The 20,805-nt window shown below is 42.0% G+C and overlaps 2 protein-coding genes across 2 annotated transcripts in view; one reads left to right on the forward strand and one right to left on the reverse strand.

The window, feature by feature from the left end:
- The window catches only part of LOC120929026 (collagenase 3-like), a 44,801-nt gene extending 44,388 nt beyond the window's left edge, over positions 1–413 (forward strand). Inside the window, exon 10 of the mRNA XM_040340212.1 lies at positions 86–413. Coding sequence (XP_040196146.1) covers positions 86–189 — 104 coding nt within the window. The 3' untranslated portion in view covers positions 190–413. The remainder of the gene's footprint in view (positions 1–85) is intronic.
- Positions 414–7,706: 7,293 nt separating this feature from the next.
- LOC120929028 (macrophage metalloelastase-like) lies at positions 7,707–19,911 on the reverse strand. The gene is made up of 5 exons (XM_040340213.1): positions 19,755–19,911; positions 14,608–14,828; positions 13,088–13,236; positions 12,434–12,559; positions 7,707–8,809 (listed from the first exon to the last, which is right to left on the reverse strand). The coding sequence occupies exons 1-5, from the start codon at positions 19,863–19,865 to the stop codon at positions 8,631–8,633; spliced, it is 786 nt and encodes a 261-aa protein (XP_040196147.1). The 5' UTR covers positions 19,866–19,911; the 3' UTR covers positions 7,707–8,630.
- Positions 19,912–20,805: the final 894 nt, after the last annotated feature.

Genomic DNA, 20,805 nt, shown 5'->3' on the forward strand with positions numbered 1-20,805 from the left:
AAGTAAGCTATTTAGGGAAAAAAATTGTACCTTTACAACCCTATTAACCAAACCTATTTGTTCTAACTCAATGTTTATGTTTTAGATTACCTATATTTCTCCAATGGCGCAAACCAGGCTGAGTACAGCCGAAAGAGGAGACTTGTTCTTCGTTCCATTGCCAACTATCGATGGTTGAACTGTGACTGAACAAAAATCGTTTACCAGTTATGCTACATGCAATGCGAGTAATATCAGGATAAGACAGCAGGGGGCACCAAAGTTTTCAAATGGGACTTTTCTCTGCAATCTTGTATTTTTAGTCCCTAGGTCTATTATGGGCGCACTGTCTGTACTAAAGGTATTTCTACTGCCACACATGTAAAAGAAAATATTTCCTTGTATGAAAACATTAAATACAAATTTCTCTAACATTTCTTTGTATAATATTAAAATTAGGCTGAATATCCTTTTTGGGGAAAAAATGTGGTAGCACTACCCCAGTAGGGGCTGCAAATGAAAGGGTTGCTCACATAGCATTTCCTTCTTGCATCCAGACACAAAAAACAGTTCTTGACCTAGTTTTTGTTGTTTTATTAGGGGATGAAAACTTGTCTTGGATGGGGATGGGAATTATGGGATTCCCAACTTGACAATAACAACAGAACCAGGAAAAACTTCCTCCCTATTTACAGCTTCCAATTGATCCTCCTGTTCAATAACATTGATCCTTTGTACAGCTTGATTCACTCCTTAAGGCCCCTTTCACATTGGGACGTTTTTCATGCGGTACAGCGCTAAAAATAGCGCTGCTATACCGCATGAAAAATCATGCCCTGAACTCTTCAATGTGAAAGCCCGAAGGCTTTCACACTGAATCGGCGCGCTAGCAGGAACGCTCGAAAAGTCCTGCTAGCCGCTTCTTTACTGCGGAAATCAATGGGAAAGCGCGGTAATACCGCGGTAATACCGCCGCAACGCGGGCGGTATTAACCCTTTTTCGGCCGCTAGCGGGGGTTAAAACCTCACCGCTAGCGCCCGAATATCGCGGTAAAAATGATGGTATAGCCGCGCTACAAATAGCGCGGCTAGACCGTCACCGCGGCTGACGCTTCAGTGTGAAGCCAGCCTTAGGAACTAACCGTCTTTTGTTAGGTTAGCAACAGCCCCTTACAGACTAGGAACTCTCGGTCCCTTGGAAAAGTAGCACATGTGCAGTGAACTGCATCCTGCAACTCCTTCTGCCTCCCTGTACAAACTGATCCCAGCTCTACTTCTCGCAGAAATGCTAGCCCACCTGGCTGCAGCTTCACCAGCCGACCTGGCTTCTTCTTCTTCCCAATCCTCCTGACTGACACACTGGAGATTTTCCCAGGAAAAGACTGAAGATTTAGGCACACTGCTGTCTTCAAGAAAGACCTGCTGCATGTGGCAGTCTCTCCCCTTGTCTGTATATGCACTGTACTGCTACTCATTATGTTAGAACTAGATGAGGGGGTGCTTCCCTACGCACCAAAAGGCCACTTAAAGCGGTTGTATACCCACATTTTTTTTTTTTTAACACCTGTAAGGCAAAAGCCATAATGAGCAAGTATGCACCGCATATTAGCTCATTATGAAATACTTACCTTAAAACGAGGTGTAGAGAACTAACCTGGTCCACGCCGAGCGAGATGTCATCTTGCCTGGCGTGTCTTCCGGGTATGTCTTCCGGGTATCGCCGCTCCAGCGCTGCGATTGGCTGGAACGGCGGCGATGTCGTCACTCCCGCGCGGAATTTTCATTCCGGCAAGGTCCGGCGGCCGCCGGCCCTTTAGCCGAGGATCCCCCCTGCGCATGCGCTGCTGCAATCAGCGGCGCATTGCAAGGGAAATATCTCCTAAACCGTACAGGTTTAGGAGATATTCTTTATACCTACAGGTAAGCCTTATTATAGGCTTACCTGTAGGTAAAAGTGGTAGTAAAGACTTTGGGCCAGATTCACAAAAGAGATACGACGGCGTATCTCCTGATACGCTGTCGTATCTCTGTTTCTATCTATGCGACTGATTCATAGAATCAGTTACGCATAGATATCCATAAGATCCGACAGGTGTAATTGTTTTACACTGTCGGATCTTAGGATGCAGTACCGCCGCTGGGGGGGAGTTGCGTCGTAAACCAGCGTCGGGTATGCAAATTAGGAGTTACGCGATCCACGACAAATTTTCGCTTTCGCTTCGTCGCCGCTAGTCTAGTTTCCCATCGCAAAGTTAGTCGTCGTTTTTGGTGCCTTAACTTTACACAGCAATCGTATTGCTGTATAAAGTATGGCCATCGTTCCCGAAATTTAAAAATGAACGTCGTTTGTGTAAGCCGTCCGGGAATACGGAATTACGCTACGCGCGTCGCCGTTCGAAAAAATTACGTCACTGCGCGCAAAGCACGACGGGAATTGCAAAACGGAGCATGCGCAGTAGGTCCGGCGCGGGAGCGCGCCTAATTTAAATGGCACACGCCCATTTGAATTGGCCCGCCTTGCGCCGGACTTATTTACGATACACCGCCGCAAGTTTCCAGGTAAGTGCTTTGTGGATCGGGCACTAAAACTGGAAACTTGCTTTCTTGTGAAAAAAAAAACTGGAAACTTGCAACGGTGTAATGTAAACGTGTTACGTTACACGGCCGCAAATGTATGTGAATCTGGCCCTTTACTACCACTTTAACTAAAACGTAACCTTTATTGTAAATCAATCAAAAGTATGTAAATAACCATAACAGGTATAGGATGAAGTCAATGCCATTATATATAAAAATCAATGTTCTATCTCTATGTGGTAATATTAACATCTACCAAGTAGGGGTGAGTTTCGAGTTCGAGTCGAACTCATGTTCGACTCGGACATTGCCTGTTCGGCGAACAACTAACAATTTGGGGTGTTCGTGGCAAATTCGAAAAGCCTTGGAACACCCTGTTAAAGTCTATGGGAGAAATCTAAAGTGCTAATTTTAAAGGCTAATATGCCAGTTATTGTCCCAAAAAGTGTTTGGGGACCTGGGTCCTGCACGGGGGGGCGAGCCATCAGCCTGGCTGTGTCAAATGGGAGTCCTTCTCCCAGCGATCACGGAGGCCAGAGGGGGAAGAGAGAGAGAGAGAGCCGCCCAGGTGTTCAGAGCGCAGCGGGGGGAACAGTGATAACAGCTTTTATTTTAAAAGCCATGTTCCCTGCAGCTCGCTGTCAGATACAGCCCTGCCCCCTGGTCCCGGGACTTTGATTGACATATCACCCGTTACTGGGATTGGACGTGTGATCTGTCTATCAAAGTTCTCCCGGCCAGGGGGCGGGGCTGTATATGACGTTGCGCAGCGGGAACACGGCTATTGAAATGAAATATGTTATCACTGTGTTTCCCCCCCCTGCACTCTGATCACCTGGGCGACTCTCCTGTTCCTCTCCTCGGCTGCACAGGAAGGCTGCATGGTGGACACTGGATACACATCTGCATTGGTGGACACACGGCTGCATTGGTGGGCACTGGGCACATGGCTGCATGGTGGACACAAGGCTGTATTGGTGGGCACAAGACTGCATTGGTGGGCACTGGGCACAAAGCTGCATTGGCATAAATTATAGTTACATAGTTTCATAGTAGGTGAGGTTGAAAAAAGACACAAGTCCATCAGGTCCAACCTATGTGTGTGATCATAGGTCAGTATTACATTGTATTATCAAACCTGTTATGCCGCGTACACACCATCACTTTATGTGATGAAAAAAAATGACGTTTTTAAAAACGTCACTTTAATTGACTGTGTGTGGGGGAAAACGTCGTTTTATGTCTTGTAAAAAACGACCAAAAAAAATTGAAGCATGCTTCAATTTTATGTGTCGTTTTTCAAAAGTGCACTTTTTACTTCACAGAAATTGACCGTGTGTAGCAAAAAACGTCGTTTTCTAAGACGTTTTTTCATCCACGCATGCCCAGAAGCTACATATGAAGCAAGCTTCAATGGTAAAACGTGGTGGAACGTAACCTCACTTTGCAAGAACATTGTGAGAAAACGATGGTGTGTAGGCAACTTCGTCTTTGAAAATTGAAGTTTCAAAAACGTCATTTTTTACTTCACAGAAAGTGTCGTTTTTTTTCATCACATAAAGTGATGGTGTGTATGCGGCATTAGAACCGCAGGCTTGCCTCTGCTTTTAAAATTCAACATCAAAACAGTGTCCTGGAGTTCTAAACACTGTATTTGACGATAGAAATAAGTGTGAAATGCAAGATTTTTGTAAAAAGATGTCTGCTTGGCGACTTGGAAACTGTAGGCTTAGTGTGGCCGAGTGCGGGGTGTACCAAGATGGCCGTGACGGAACGTTACTTCCATTATGAAATCTGACGGGTCGCCTAACCTGATGGACCACTAGACCAATATCTGTATATTACAATGAGACACTTGTATAGCCAGTGAATCAGTGCTTTATAGGCAGAGAGGATGCCCAGATCAAGTTGTTTGACCAAGTAGCCAGAAGCTGGATGCTGCTTTTGTTACATAGTTACATAGTAGGTGAGGTTCAAAAAGACACAAGTCCATCAAGTCCAACCTCTATGTGTGATTATATGTCAGTATTACATTGTATATCCCTGTATGTTGTGGTCGTTCAGGTGCTTATCTAATAGTTTTTTTTAACTATTGATGCTCCCCGCTGAGACCACCGCCTGTGGAAGGGAATTCCACATCCTTGCCGCTCTTACAGTAAAGAACCCTCTATGCAGTTTAAGGTAAACCTCTTTTCTTCTAATTTTAGTGAGTGGCCACGTGTCTTATTAAACTCCCTTCTGCAAAAAAGTTTTATCCCTACTGTGGGGTCACTGGTACGGTATTTGTAAATAGAAATCATTAAGCGTCTCTTCTCCAGAGAGAATAAGTTCAGTGCTCGTAACCTTTCCTCATAACTTCATAATTAATATCCTCCAGACCCTTTATTAGCTTTCTTGCCCTTCTCTGGACTCTCTCCAGTTCCAGTACATCCTTCCTGATGACTGGTAAAGGTCTACTCACCAACACCACCTGGTATCAAGAGATGGGGTATATCTGTCTCTCCTCCTATCTATTGGCCACATATAAAAATGAGATGAACAGAAAAAGAGAAGGTATGCTAGTAAATACTATTTTACTGAAGATATGGGCTATCTATCTTCTGCCCTATGAAATGATCTATCTCCCAGATATGCAACACGGGTTTTCTAATCCATGTGGACACAAATAACCACTGATGGACGAGCCCCATATATCACCATATCCACAAAAAAGCATCTCTCTTCATCAAAACTACATTGACATAAGGCATATCTCACCCCCACAAAAAAAGAAACATTTAGGGGAGGGGGGAAAGAATGTGTCAGGACAAAAATTTAATTATGTGAACCTAAATGAAAATAAAGTCCGGAGGTGCTCCCAAAATCAAATCACTCAAACCTAACATGTTTCACTCTTCAAATAGAGCTTCGTCTGAGGTCTGAGTGAAGAAAATGAGCAACCAAGAGTAGCTGACTTTCACATGGTGAAAAGAAAATGGTGTCTTTTGTTTGTAATCCCTATATTTATAGCCTGACCGTCTAAAATAACTGCCGCACATGCTCATTGCTGAGCGGAATCCTATCACCATCTTGTGGATGAAAATCATAACTACAAGGCAATCACTTATTATTGATTGCTCCTATCACATATCATTGTCCTGTACATACTGTATATACAATTCCTTTTGCGCAAAAAGGGATATAAAATGAATGTAGATTCTTTCCCTTTCCTAAATACCAATATGGCCCATACAAATATTAATTTTAGACAAGGCCATTGGACAATAAATCCAAAGATTTTTAGTAATGTACAAAAGGTAGAAATTTAAAGCCTTCATTAACCTCCCTGGCAGTATGATTCTTTCAGAAAAAACATGCTGAAAGCGGTACCATTATTTGCAAGGAAATTTGGCGTTTTATATTGTAGGTCTGTAATTTTTAGAAATAACTCACTTAAATCTGACCAAACAAGATTCTAATAGGCATCCCGGGTATGACATTTTTTTAAAAACAAAATTATAAATTATAATATAATAAATAATTATAAATAATTATAACAAATAATAATATAATTATAATAAAAATTATTCAATAATGTAATCAAATCAAAATCACTGAAATTTGCTCAGTTGCAGAATTGTTGCTGTCATTATTTTTTTTTATATGACGAATTTCCCCACAAATCGCTATCGCACAATTCTGCAAGTGATTATAATTTATTATCGCTGTTTTTTAGCTGATCTAAAACTATTTTTGACATAAAGGGACACTTCTGGTTGCTATGGACAATCTACAGTTTGCAGGGAGAAAGAAACGTTTTTATTATATAAAATGACATGCATGACACAGGACAGACCACTAGGGACAAGGGGGGTGTGTTTTTTTTACATACAGTACTGTAATCTATAAGATTACAGTATACTGTATGTAAAGTGTTTGTTTAGTTTTTTTAATTTGGCGCCGTTCTCCGTCCCCGTGCGTCGTAACGTCGCAGGGAACGGAGATCGGCGTCACACAGAGGCACTGTGTGAATCGAGCGAGGTCCCGCTCGCTCACACAGCGCGGTGGCATCGCTGGATCCAGGGACAAGGTAAGTAAACAGTGCCTGTTGATCTAGCGAGGCAAGCCCGAGTCTGACTCGGGGTTACCGCTCGCAGCATGAAAATCTAACCCTGAGTCAGACTCGGGAATACCGCCAGGCAGGTTAAAGCAGAGTACCACCCGAAAGTGTAACTTCCGCTCATTGTACTCCTCCCCCCTCCGGTGCCACATTTGTCACCTTTTGGGGGAGGGGGGGGTAGCATACCTGTCTCTCACAGGTAAGCTTTCCCCACTTCCAGGAGCCTCAGCCATGGTTATTGATATCACGGCTGGGGCTTCCTCCTCCTCCCCCGGCCGGTCAGTAGGAGAGAGGAGAGAGGCTACACTGCCGGCTTCACTGCCGGGTCCCAATTTAAATTGTTCTATGGGCCAAAATTTTAATACCTCAGCTTCACCACCATGTTTTTCAAGGACATGTTTTTCAAGGACATTGGTCTATCTCTTTTTGTGCCATTAACATGCTCCAATACTCTGCGTCTGAATTGATAAATTGTTTCTCCCACATACAAAAATGGTCATGGGCATCTCATAACATAAATAATTGCCTTCCCTGTGCTACAATTGAAAAATAATTTGAATTCTCAATTTTTTTAACTGTGGGCATGCTTTACAGTGTCCACATCTGTGGCTATCTAATGTTTTTTCCGACAGCAATGTGGGAATTACTTTTTTTTTTACAAAGTCCCTAAATGACTATGCACTAGCATGTCTCTCAGATTTCTACCTCTTCTGTATGTCATCATGGGGCTTTTTGGAAGGATTTTAGATAGATCTTTATCATTGTGTAGCACCTCCCAATGTTTTTAAATGACATAAAACAAAAAAATCACCAGATTGATTTGCATATGTCACTATAATACGCACGCCTGCATTATCATCAGTCTTGGTCCATTTTTGTCCAAGTAAAGTATCCCTTGGGACAGTAAGAAAAACATTATGTGGTTCGTGGCACCATCAGTAATTGGCCTCCATCCCAAATTTGGACAGAAAGAAAAAGAATTTTGGTCAGGGGGACTTTGAATGAGGTCAGTCAGTGTAGAGTAAGCACATAGGCTATAAATCACAGTATAACTTGTATGAGTTTATTACATAATATCCGACAAAAAAGGGAGTTTTGGACTTGAAATGAGAGATGTATACCAAAAAGCAGTTATTGCAAAGAACATTTTACTGTATCTTGTGAGATCATATACAGCATACTCAATGACAAATTGTGCATACATAAAATCGCATAAACAATAATAACGTTGAGGCTCATACACACCAAACGTATCAATCATGAGGCCCATACACACCAAACGTATCAATCATGAGGCCCATACACACCAAACGTATCAATCATGAGGCCCATGCACACAAACGTATCAATCGTGAGGCCCCAATCATGAGGCCCATACACACCAAACGTATCAATCATGAGGCCCATACACACCAAACGTATCAATCATGAGGCCCATACACACCAAACGTATCAATCATGAGGCCCATACACACCAAACGTATCAATCATGAGGCCCATGCACACAAACGTATCAATCGTGAGGCCCCAATCATGAGGCCCATACACACCAAACGTATCAATCATGAGGCCCATACACACCAAATGTATCAATCATGAGGCTCATGCACACAAACGTATCAATAATGAGGCCCATACACACAAACGTATCAATCATGAGGCTCATGCACACAAACGTATCAATAATGAGGCCCATACACACAAACGTATCAATCATGAGGCCCATACACACAAACATTAATCATGAGGCCCCAATCATGAGGCCCATACACACCAAACATATCAATCATGAGGCCCATGCACACAAATGTATCAATCATGAGGCCCATACACACAAACGTATCAATCATGAGGCCTCAATCATGAGGCCCATACACACCAAACTCATAAACTGTCAATTTGAAGGGGTGTCCATATGCTTTTGGCCATATAGTTTATGCCTCAGTTCCCCTGGATGGAATCTTCGCTCCAGATCTTATTTGGGCCTTCTGCCATACAAGGACTGTATTCCATTGATGTCATCTTGAGACAAGCGGAAGTTGTCTGTGTTCACATAGCGATAGGTTGGAAACATCAAAGCTCTGGGATCGTTAGAGTGATCAAGACCCAAAGAATGACCAAATTCGTGTGCAGCGACCAGAAATAAATTGAAATCTACAAGGAAAGGTAATTTTCTTTGTTAAATATACTTTGCGTATTTTGAAAGCTATAGAGAGAGTTTTTTTTTTTTTAGAAAACCTCAAGTACTGAAAATAAAAAAAAATGCATTACTTTTTCTGTGGAAATATGCAGGCAAACAGGCTGTCCACTTTGCAAGTACATTTTCACTTTGCAAGAGAATTTTCCCCAGAGCTTAGTGAATGTGTAGATATTTCATTTTGCAAACAATACCCAATCACATGTAAGGAAAAAAAAAATTTATTTTTGCTTGCACGTGATTGGATGATGAAATCAGCAGAACTACAGCTCTGGGGTGAAATCCCTTGCAGACTGAAAAGCCTATTTGCCTTTAGTAAATCAATTCCTTAGTGTTCATTTGTTCAGGATTATTAGAAGCTTTAATTCACAAAGCTTTACCACACACAGTGGAGTTGATTAAGTAAAAGATTAGAGCAGCCTTTCTCAACCAGTGTGCCGTCAGAAGTTCTCAGGCGTGCCGTGGGGTCAGTGGAGAGAAGGCTGTCAGATGAGCCTGCTCTCCTGCCGAACTGTGAGAAGCTCTGTCGGCTTCAAAAGTGAAAGTAAAGTGCAGAGGAGTGTGCTGTGCTCTCTGCTTCCCCCTAGAGTGCAGTACCCAGCTGAATGAGGAATTTGGAAAGGTACTGAGCTAGAAGCTAGATTCATTTTAAAATAAGGTGACCAGATTTTTTAAATGAAATCCGGGGACATATTTTTTTTTTACAGGTAATGGCGGCAATTGGTGACTCTCTGCCCGTCATCGCCACGCTGCCCACCTCACAGCCTGTCAAGTCTTACTCTCCAGGCTCCGGCTACTACTGGGTGGGGAGCGGAGGAAGATCACTCCGCCATGGAAGGCAAGGAGATAAGCAGCCGGCTGGCCGGGACTTGAGCCAAGGCAGAAGAACATGCGAGCGGAGCTGAATGGGCATGCACCCGAAACTAAAGAAATATTCCCTCCGCTCCGACCAGCACATGATCATCAGAAAGGGGCACAGATAATGGAAAATGTACAATTCAGATTTATTTATTTTTTATTCTGCGCTGACTGTCTTTAAAATTGCCCCAGGCCTTGTTCAAATCCAATCCGGGGACAAAACCGGGGACAGACTTGGTCCAGGGACAGTATCCTCAATCCAGGGACTGTCCCCGTAAACCGGGGATGTTTGGTCACCCTATTTTAAAATGACTTTATACATGTCTGTGTGTGTGCGTGCACATGTGACTGTCTGTCTGTATGTGTGTGTGTGTGTATGTGTATGTATGTATGTATGTATGTGTGTGTATGCGTGTGTCTGTATGTATGTGTGTATGTTACTTTTAATCCTCACCCCCCCCATTCCTGTACCATCAGAATAGCTTTTGTAGGGCTTGTTTGATAGCAGCAAGGACTTCTGCTCCTCTGAAACGCAATCCATGCACAGATCGCTTTTCATTTGACAGGCGGTAAAGAGGCATTATTTTTCCTCTTTACCACCTGTTTTAAGCCCGTAAATGCAGCATCACTACACCACAACCGTGCAATGCACACAGTTGCGGGGCAGTTGCAGTGCAGCCCCATTCATCCTCTGTATACCTCCAGTGAACACCCCCAGCTACTGCCTCTGCAGCTAAAGGTGGAGAAGTTGGGGGTGGTAAAAACGGCCCGGTCATGTGGTTTTATGTTCACATGATGACTATGACATGTGACATGTAGGGCAGCCCATTCATTTCAATGGGCTTCCGTACCCACAAAAATGCAGGGAAACAAGTCCCCACCCTTCTTTTTCTTTTTAATTGCACTGCAGCAAAAGCACCCCATGTTTTCCAATGTGTGGGGGTACCATTAACAATTAATGGTACCCCTAAAGAGCAGAGCATTTGTCTGTGTGTCAGGAATGAGCATGATTTTGCTCGTGTTCTGCGACACACCGTATTACATTAGCCAATGTAATATTTGTAAACCGATTATCAAAATAATGCGCAGTAAATTTCATAATGTGGTTGATTTACGACACACTGTAATGTGAACCACGCCTTGGACTGGGGTGCCTCAAGACTGAAAATACTTTTTAAGGGTACCCCGACTGGAAAAAGGTTGAGAAACACTGCATTAGAGCATGTTTACTTTGCAAGGTGAATTTTCATTTTTTAAGGACACTTTGACTTTGTTTAGTGAATGTGGGGAAAATTCACTATAGACAGACTACCCAATCACATGAAGGGAAACGTTTTAAATCAACTGTATTTGTCTTTGCACATAATTGGTGATGGAAGTCAGCAGACCTTCATGATATTCACTAAGCTAAGGGAAAATTCTCTTGCAAAGAAAAATCCACTTTGCTAAGTAAATAGCCTGTTTGGCTTTAGTAAATCAACCACATTATGAAATTTACTGCGCATTATTTTGATAATCTGTTTACAAATATTACATTGGCTAATTAGCCAAAGGGCCACATCTCATTAATAGAATAGATGAAAATACTTAGGATTAAGGCTGTGTTGAGTATATATTAGAAAAATGTACGTAGACTTTAAACCAATTTTTATCAATGCTTCCTGGAAATTTTATGAAAAAAAAGTGGAAATAGGGGAAAATAAAATTTTTGCATGCAAGCCCTGAATCAAAACTAGAAGAGCAACTGAATTTTGGCCAATCTGGTCGGAGAATTGGTGTATGCATGGCAGTGGAAGGTTAGAAGTGCAGTATAACAGACCATCACCCCTACCACCAAAGTCAAAAGTCTCTGAGTCATTTTTGACTCCGACATGACAATGGATGCACAAATTGGGTCAGTAGTTAGCGGATCTCACCATCTCCTGCGTCAACTACAAAGACTCGTTCCCTTCATCCCGGAAAAAGACACTGCAGTAGTGGTGGGAACACTAATCAACGCCAGGCTCGACTATGCTAACTCCCTTTACCTCGGTCTCCCGAAATACCAGATTGCCCGTCTACAAGTCGTCCAGAACACGGTGGCACGACTGGTAACGGGGAAAAAACCCTGGGAATCAATTACCCCCTCCCTGAGGTCCCTCCATTGGCTGGCCGTCAAGGACCGAGTCACATTCAAGGCCCTCTACCTGACACACAAATGTGTACAAGGAACCGTCCCCCAATATTTATGCGAGAAAATAAAATACCACAAACCCAATCGCGTTCTCCGATCAACCAACCAAAATCTACTACAAATCATCAAGACCCGCTTGGGGAGCAAAGGAGAACGAAGATTTGGAGTCCAAGGACCTCGACTGTGGAACGCATTACCAACTAATATCCGAACGGAAGAGAATCAACGGGCCTTCAGGAAAAAACTCAAGACCCATCTTTTCTGAAGGCTAAATAGAAGGAAAATGGATGCCAAACGCCTTGAGGCAATTCAGTTCACATTTTTAGCTCTATATAAGTTATTAACTCACTCACTCACTAAAATAATAATGCAAAGTTCTGTCTCATTGTACTACCCTCAGTAAAAAAAAATGGTTTGACCTGGGTAAAAAATTGCCCTTTAGTGAGCGGTTGCTGTAATCAATAATTTCCAGACTCTTCTAGAAGTAATAATTAGAAATATTTTTCAAATCAAACCAAAACAAAGGATGCATCAACACAAAAGAAAATACCTGCTCTGGTATTTGTCCATCTTTCATCTTCATCAAAATGGGCATCACCACCTATTCCTTCTGATGGAGCATAGGCATGGGCCAGTACCCCATTAGGACCATCAAAAGGAGCTTGATCACCATGTGCTGTAAAACCGTTAATATTATCATATTAATACTATAATTACAACTGCAAGTCATAAGTCAGTATCACCATAGATTTTTACTTCTCCTTCTGCACTTGCCATAATTTAATAATACTGAAATATTTAACGGATGTGGTAAGAGATTGTCTGGGAATTCCCTCTAGAATTATTAAGAGTTATAAAAAGAAGTAGGTGGTGTATTTTGCCTGAATAATTCTGAAACTGAAATATCCATTTTAATTAGGCTGACCCTTTAAAGAGGAAATAGTCATACCGTTATTGCTTATCGGATCCTGACGCTGCCCCCACAAAGTAATTGTTGCCAATACCTGGTAATCTCAACAATTGCTCACTCAATGGCATTAAGTATTCACAGTGAACAGGAATTGGCTTTTCAGATAATTGAATAATTTAAGTTAATATTCACTCCAAATATTGAGTGAAGATTCATTTAGCCTTTAGTAAATAAGTCTAGAATGTCAGTGTAAAAATGCATATAAAAAATAAGGGATTTTAAACATTAACTTACATCGTCTTGAAAATTGAATAAGTATATCTGCTGATCCACTTGTGACCTTCCTGAACCTCAGAGGAGTCACTTGGCTCCAGACATTGAAAGCCTTCTGTATTGACTCATCAACCACACGCCTGGGTAAGTCAGGAGTATAATTCTGTATTCTGTTTAAAGTAACCAGAGGAAAGAAAGTAAGTGAGCTGTGCAACTCATTATTCCATGTACAGGGGGTTGGTCAGTTGTGCCACCGACAAGATATTGTATTCCCTCCCACTGTATGAACAATACTTACTGTAAATAATGCTCTAATGCTTGTATTTATGCACTTTGGGTGTGCTTACACGCTTTAAAGTTCTAGCTAAGAGCACCCCAAGGTGCCTGCTTTTACCCTTATTAGCTCAAAAAACCTGTATGGGCTCACCTTTGATTTAGTTCTGTCTATTGTTTTCACTGTTTTTACCAACCACACCGTTTCTCAGTGCAGAGACGGCGGGGGACAGCTGCAGCTTCAGTCTGATGCTGCATCCACCTAGGTAAGTATGATTATGCAAAAAAAAAGAAAACCATACTTATCTTTTAAATAGACATCATGTGATAAAATGCCAAGGCAGTAGCTTCAAAATGGTATGCTACTGTTTTTTTTTTTTTTTTTTTACCTATGTATCATCACATTAAATCACAGTGCTCTTAGAACTGACTTTATTTCTACTTTCTCTTACTATTTTTTTGTTTATGTGCTTTTAATGGAAGGTTTGTGAATACTCAGCTACTGGATGTTTAAAGCAACCACACCAGGCCAGATCATAACTGGGTTGATCGCTCTGGTCACCATGTTAAACAATCAAAAATTACTTTATTTTTGGATGTAGGGTTAACAGGGTGCCCTTTAAGGTGAGCCTCCCGTAAAATCCCTTTGACCCAGTTAAGTATAAATCTGAAGTAAAAAATGTTTCAATACGCACAAAGCACAATAAAGAACAGAATCTTCTCTTCACTTCTGTCTGTCTGTCTGTTACAAAACAAAACACATCCTACCCAGGAAAAACATAAACCCCATTTCAGCAGTTAAGGCCCGTACACACGATCAGACTTTTTGACAACAATTGTCCGACGAATCTGTTTTTATGGACAATCCGCCCGTGCGTACGCTCCATCTGACAAACTTTTTTGCTTTTTCATCTGACAAATGTTCGCTGTGAGAACAAACTTTTTGGCAATAAATGTCCTACGTCGGCTAATCCGATCGCGTGTACACAAGTCCATCGGACGTAAGTCCAAAGTACAAACACGCATGCTCAGAACCAATGCTAAAGATCAGACAACAATAGTAGAAGTTTCCCAAAGGGTGGAGGTAAAGAGTAGAAAAACCACGTAGTACGTCTATTACGTCACTACGTTTGTGTTTGTTGGCTGAAAAAGTCCTGCCGTGTGTATGCATACCAAGTTCACGACCAACGCCCATTCGGCGCAAAATCCACAGAAAAGTCAGTTGGAAGTCCGATCATGTGTATGAGGCTTAAGACTGTTAAACATACCTGTAGGTCAGGGAAGTTTGTGGCCATATTGGTCTTCCAGGGAAGGCTCTGAAATCTGCTACATCAGGCATGCCACATCTGGGGGTTTTCATCATATCCATTGTGTTCGTATCCAACCTCCCTGTGATCCTGATTCCAAAAAACTTTTGCATTTCTTTGATCCTATCTTCAAATGTCTTTGTTGATTTTCTGGTCAGTTCATAAAATTTGTTTAGGTAGTCCTTGTGAAAAAAAAGAAAACATGAATCTTTGTAAAATCTGAAGTTTAATTTGCTGATATTTTGCCTTCCCTGGTTCCTCATAATCATTGTAATGGATTTAACAAACTCTTCGATTTTTATTACATTCTTTATATTAGACCCAGCATTAATGTGTATATGTGCTTCTCATCTGCAATGAAGGCAGATCATGGATGGTGGAAGGGTTCTGAAGGGTGCTGTACAAAGCTTCCTGAAAACACCACCTCATCCTACCACAGAGATCTTTGGAACAAGAAATCTGCCACTCCCAGAGGATATAGCAAACATAAGTGAAGCAGGTGGTGGTATAGGGAAATATATTCTTTACTGCATTTCTTTACATTTTTATTTAGTACTTATATACCATATATGCTTAAATATAAGCCGAGTTTTTCAGCACATTTTTTTGTGCTGAAAATGCCCCCCTCGGCTTATACTCGAGTCACCTTTTTGCGCCTGATCTTCCGGACTTTTGGGACCCAGTACCAGCCGGTACTTCTCTACAAGTGTGCAAAGTTTGTTGTCCGGTGGACCTACAGCCGGGGAGCACCAATTTTTCAAATTCGGGCACCCGTTCAATGTTAACTACTCGCCGACCAGCCGCCGTCATTCTACGGTGGCAGGTCGGCTCTCCTGGGCGAGAGCCCGTAGCTCTACGTCGGATCTCTTTGCGGCCACTAGGGGCGCGTGCGCACCGCCGGAGGGGTCCCCCGCTTGTCCGTGACTCCCGTGCAGGTGCCCGGCGGGCGCGATCGCCGCCGGGCACCCGCGATTGCTCGTTACAGAGCGGGGACCGGGAGCTGTGCCGCCATTACTAGTAAAAAAAATATATTAATAAAAATGACATAAAAATACCCCCTATTTTGTAAACGCTATAACTTTTGCGCAAACCAATCAATAAACGCTTATTGCGATTTTTTTTTTACGAAAAATATGTAGAAGAATACGTATCGCCCTAAACTGAGGAAAAAAAATTTTTTTAATATATTTTTGGGGGATATTTATTATAGCAAAAAGTCGCTCTATTTTTGTTTATAACGCAAAAAATAAAAACCGCAGAGGTAATACCACCAAAAGAAAGCTCTATTTGTGGGAAAAAAAGGACGCCAATTTTGTTTGGGAGCCATGTCGCACGACCGTGCAATTGTCAGTTAAAGCGACGCAGTCCCGAATCGCAAGAAGTGCTCTGGTCTTTGGGCAGCAATATGGTCCGGGGGTTAAGTGGTTAAACGGTAATTTCTCCGGTAACTTTGGGGACCCGGTTCTATATACTCCCATGATAAATGTAAGTCTAGTCATGGACACAGTGAGGCATGGGCACAGTGAGGCATGGACACCGTGAGGCACAGTGAGGCATGGGCACAGTGAGGAATGGACACAATGAGGCATGGACACAATGAGGCATGTGCACAGTGAGGCATGGACACAGTGAGGCATGGACACTGTGAGGCACAGTGAGGCATGGGCACAGTGAGGCATGAACACAATGAGGCATGTGCACAGTGAGGCATGGACACAGTGAGGCATGCACATGGACACAGTGAGGCACAGTGAGGCATGCAGATGGACAGCCTAGGCTTATACTTGAGTAAATACGTTTTCCCAGTTTTTTTGTGGTAAAATTTGGTGCATCGGCTTATATTCAGGTTGACTTATACTCGAGTATATACGGTAGCTTTATACCAGCTAGGCCTCTAAAGGGTTGCACCACGGAAGCCCCCTTTTTAACAAGGTGTTCTATTTATATTTATTATGCAGAGGCTTCTCCTCTCTGAAAACAGCTTTCACTTTGATATTTCTAGTTAGGAAGTGTTTAACTTCCTAACGGTTGGTGCGAAGATCCACCTGCTACCCTTTCCTCCTGTCCAGCAAGTGCTTGTATTGTACAATTAGGTGGGGGTGGGTGGATCTTAGTCCGGAAGTCAGGAAAGCCAGGTTCCTAGTAATAATAACGTGAAACTAGGACAAGAGAGGGCAGGGTTCCTTGACAAATATTTATAATATCAGACATCCTGTATTACCTTTAACTTTTAAAAATTAATAAAGTCTTACGAGTTTGTGTTAAGTCTCTCTGATATCTTTTAGACAATTCTCATCTGAGCAGATGTTCCCATTGGAAGATTTCACCTCACCTTCTGTTTAGGCGACAACCATAAACTGTATACATTTCTTACTTTTTTGTCCTTGTAACAATGGTTATCAGAGAAAATAGATGGGTAAATCTCCTCAGATGATACACAGACAACAATAAAAACCCATTAGAGGAGTCATTCCCAACTAGGGTTCCTCTTGAGGTGGCTAGGGGTTCTTTAAGGCAGCGTACACACGGCCGAGAAACTTGATGGGCAAAACACATTGTTTTGCTCGTCGAGTTCCTTGCTGGCTGTCAAAAAACTTGTCGAGCCAAATGTTCCCATTGCCCAACGAGGAAATAGAAAACATGCTCTCTTTTTGGCTCGACGAGTTTCCCGACGGGTTTCTCTGCGAAAAGTGTACACACGACCGGTTTTCTCGACAGAATACGTCTCCCATTGAGTTTCTTGTTGAATTCTGCCGAGAAAACCGGTCGTGTGTACGGGGCCTTACTGTAGCAGATTGACTACCCATTTGATGGTGCTTGCATAGTTCCATGGTCAACACCACTTTCCAGAGCCAACCAATGGTATTTTTAGTTGTCTGTAGGATTGCATTCTGATCACCAATGTAACATTCAACCACTGACTACCAATGTAAGGGGTTTAACTGCTTGCGGACCACCGCACACATTTTTACTTAGACAGAATGGCACGGCTGTGCAAATGGGCGTATATATACGTCGCCTTTACTTTGCCGCCATTTGGTCGCGTGTGCGCCGCCTCTCTCGACCCTGTCGCTCCGTGACCATGGGACCCGTGGACTCGATGTTCACCGTTGTCCTGCATTTGGGTCACAGAGCTGAAGAACGGGGAGATGTCAGGGTAAACGCAACATCTCCCCGTTCTTCCTAGTGACATGTCACTGATCGTTTGTTCCCTCTCATCAGGAACAGCAATCAGTGATGTGTCACTCGTAGCCACGCCCCCTAACAGTTAGAATCACTCCCTAGGAAACACTTAACCTCTTCAGTGCCCACTACAGATTAACCCCTTCACTGCCCGTGTAATTTTTACAGTAATCAGTGCATTTTTATAGCACTGATCGCTGTAAAAATTACAATGGTCCCAAAAATGTGTCAAAAGTGTCCGATGTTTCCGCCGTTATTGTCGCAGTCACGATACAAATCGCTGATCACTGCCATTATAAGTAAAAAACATTATTAATAAAAATGCCATAAAACGATTCCCTATTTTGTAGACGCTGTAACTTTTGCGCAAACCAATCAATAAACGCTTATTGCGATTTTTTTTTACCAAAAATATCTAGAAGAATAATTTTTGGCCTAAACCGAGGAAAAATATTATATATATATATATATATATATATATATATATATATATATATATATATATATATATATATATCTTTTGGGGATATTTATTATAGCAAAAAGTAAAAAATATAGATTTTTTTTCAAAATTGTCACTTTATTTTTGTTTATAGCGCCAAAAAAATAAAACGCAGAGATGATCAAATACCACCAAAAGAAAGCTCTATTTGTGGGAAAAAACATAAATTTTGTTTGGGAACCACGTCGCACGACTGCGCAATTGTCAGTTAAAGCGACGCCGTGCCGAATGACAAAAAGTAGCCTGGTCTTTGGCCAGCCAAATGGTCCGGGGCTTAAGTGGTTATTCTACATACTGACCACCAATGTAAGTGGCATTTTTCTCACTGACCATCAATGAATTGGCTTTAGTATGGGTTACCTGGGACCTAAAAAATATTTCAAGGGTTCCTCTGGGGTAAAAAGGCTAATGCCTCGTACACACGGCCATTTTTCTTGGCAGGAAAAAAAAACGTTTTCCCCGACGTGATTCCTCTCCAGCCTGACTTGCATACACATGTTCATGCAAAAAAACGTCCGACCAAATTGCGGTAACGTACAACACATACAACGAGACTATAAAGAGGTAGTTCCTTTCAAATGGTGCCACCCTTTGGGCTGCTTTTGTGCTGCATACTTGATTCTGAGCATGCATGTTTTTTTTCCCCCTCGGAAAAGCATACACACGACTGTTTTTCTCGACGAGAAAAAAGAGAGCTGGTTTCAATTTTTTGTGGCAGTTTTTTCGTCGAGAAAACTGCTAGGGAGCATACACACAACCGACCAATATAAAAAATGGCAGCTTTCTCGTCGTGAAAACCGGTCGTGTGTACAAGGCATAAGAAAGACTGCATTAGAGGTTTAACTATTGCTAAAGCTATTAAAATACATAAAAAAAAAAAATTTAAAGCTTCTTCTATGGTACCAACACTTTTCAGAAAAAATTAACAATACTCCATGGGTGCAGGGCTTGTTTTTCTAAAATCTGATACCATAATAAGAAAACAGAGTTGGAATCATTGAAACACACTTGTTTGCCTATGCGGGGATATGCAATTAGCGGACCTCCAGCTGTTGCAGAACTACAATTCCCATGAGGCATAGCAAGACTCTGACAGCCACAAGCATGACACCAGAGTCAGAAGCATGATGGGACTTGTAGTTTTGCAACAGCTGGAGGTCCGCTAATTGCATATCCCTGGGCCCTATAGCAACCAAATTCCATAATTTCTTTATAGTATATATTACAAAATTATTATGCGCAGTTGCCAAAGACAACATTATCTCTTTTCCTTTGTAACAATTCTCAATTCTAGAAGGTAAATATCATGTACATATGTATCTGTAGAGATCTATACATCAAACCAAAAAAGTAGCAGAATAAAATGTGGGATAAATGAAAATGCCTCTAGAAAATAGGAAACTTCAGAATGCTCCAAACCTACCAAAGCAAATTTCTGATCCCCTGGAGTGACGTCTGCGTCGTTTTGTGGACGTGGCATTGCAAATGCTCCATAGTACAGTGACAGAAGAACGAGACTTCGAACTTGGACCATTGTGGCAGTCAAAGCACACAGCCTGCACTGTTTTGTACCCTTTGAGGCACCATCTTTTATAGTGGAGGGTGGGTGTTGCAATATAGTGACTCATTTTGCAATTCACCAAAGTCACTCGACCCTTCTCCAAGCTATTATTAACAACCCACGCATTTGATTTGAAGTAATCTATGTCTGCTGGAAAGCCACAGCTTAAAAATAGAAGAAAACTTCCTTATTTGTATTGCAAAATTCTATTGCTCAGAAGTTGGTCTCGTAGAAGATTTCTGCAAGTTACAGTTTGTAAAGGTAAAATGCTGAACCTTAAGTTTTCCATATTTGGACTTTTTTCTCTAGCATTATTTACACTTCCTTTCAAGGATTGGTACACTAAGGGCCATATCCTCAAAAGAGATACAACGGCGTATCTACTGATACGCCGTCGTATCCCTGTTTCTATCTATGGAACTGATCCACAGAATCAGTTTCCAAGAGATAGACAGAAGATCCGGCATGTGTAAGAGACTTACACTGCCGGATCTTAGGATGCAGTACCGCATCCGCCGCTGGGGGCATTTCGCGTCGAAATGCTGCCTCGGGTATGCAAATTAGCACTTACGAAGATCCACGAAGCTTTTCAGCTTTGTTTTTTCTCTGTAAGTTTTAGTTTGCAATAGTAAAATTAGGGCTGCTTTTACAAAGTGTAAACTGTTTACACCTTGTAAAAACAGACCTTTCTGTCCAGCGACGCGTTTTTTTTTTTGTTTTAAATTTTTTTTTTTCGCCGTATCTTTTTTTTTTTTCGCCGCAAATTTATTGACCCGTCGCGATCCACAAAACTCGGCGTAACGTAATTTAGCGCTATGCACATCGGGAAAATGACGTCACGAGCATGCGCAGTACGGCCGGCGCGGGAGCGCGCCTAATTTAAATGGGAATCGCCCCCATTTGAAGAGGAACG

This window comes from Rana temporaria, chromosome 2 (genome assembly GCF_905171775.1).
Source record: "Rana temporaria chromosome 2, aRanTem1.1, whole genome shotgun sequence".
NCBI classification, from domain to species: Eukaryota; Metazoa; Chordata; class Amphibia; order Anura; family Ranidae; genus Rana; species Rana temporaria.

Bases quoted from the DNA above. Each gene is read 5' to 3' on its own strand.
- LOC120929028 (XM_040340213.1), bottom strand. From the start codon at position 19,865: ATGGTCCAAGTTCGAAGTCTCGTTCTTCTGTCACTGTACTATGGAGCA. The intron at 14,829-19,754 runs GTAGGTTTGGAG...TTTTTTCACAAG, and splicing joins GGGATCAGAAATTTGCTTTG to GACTACCTAAACAAATTTTA. The intron at 12,560-13,087 runs GTAAGTTAATGT...ACGGTTTTACAG, and splicing joins TATTCAATTTTCAAGACGAT to CACATGGTGATCAAGCTCCT.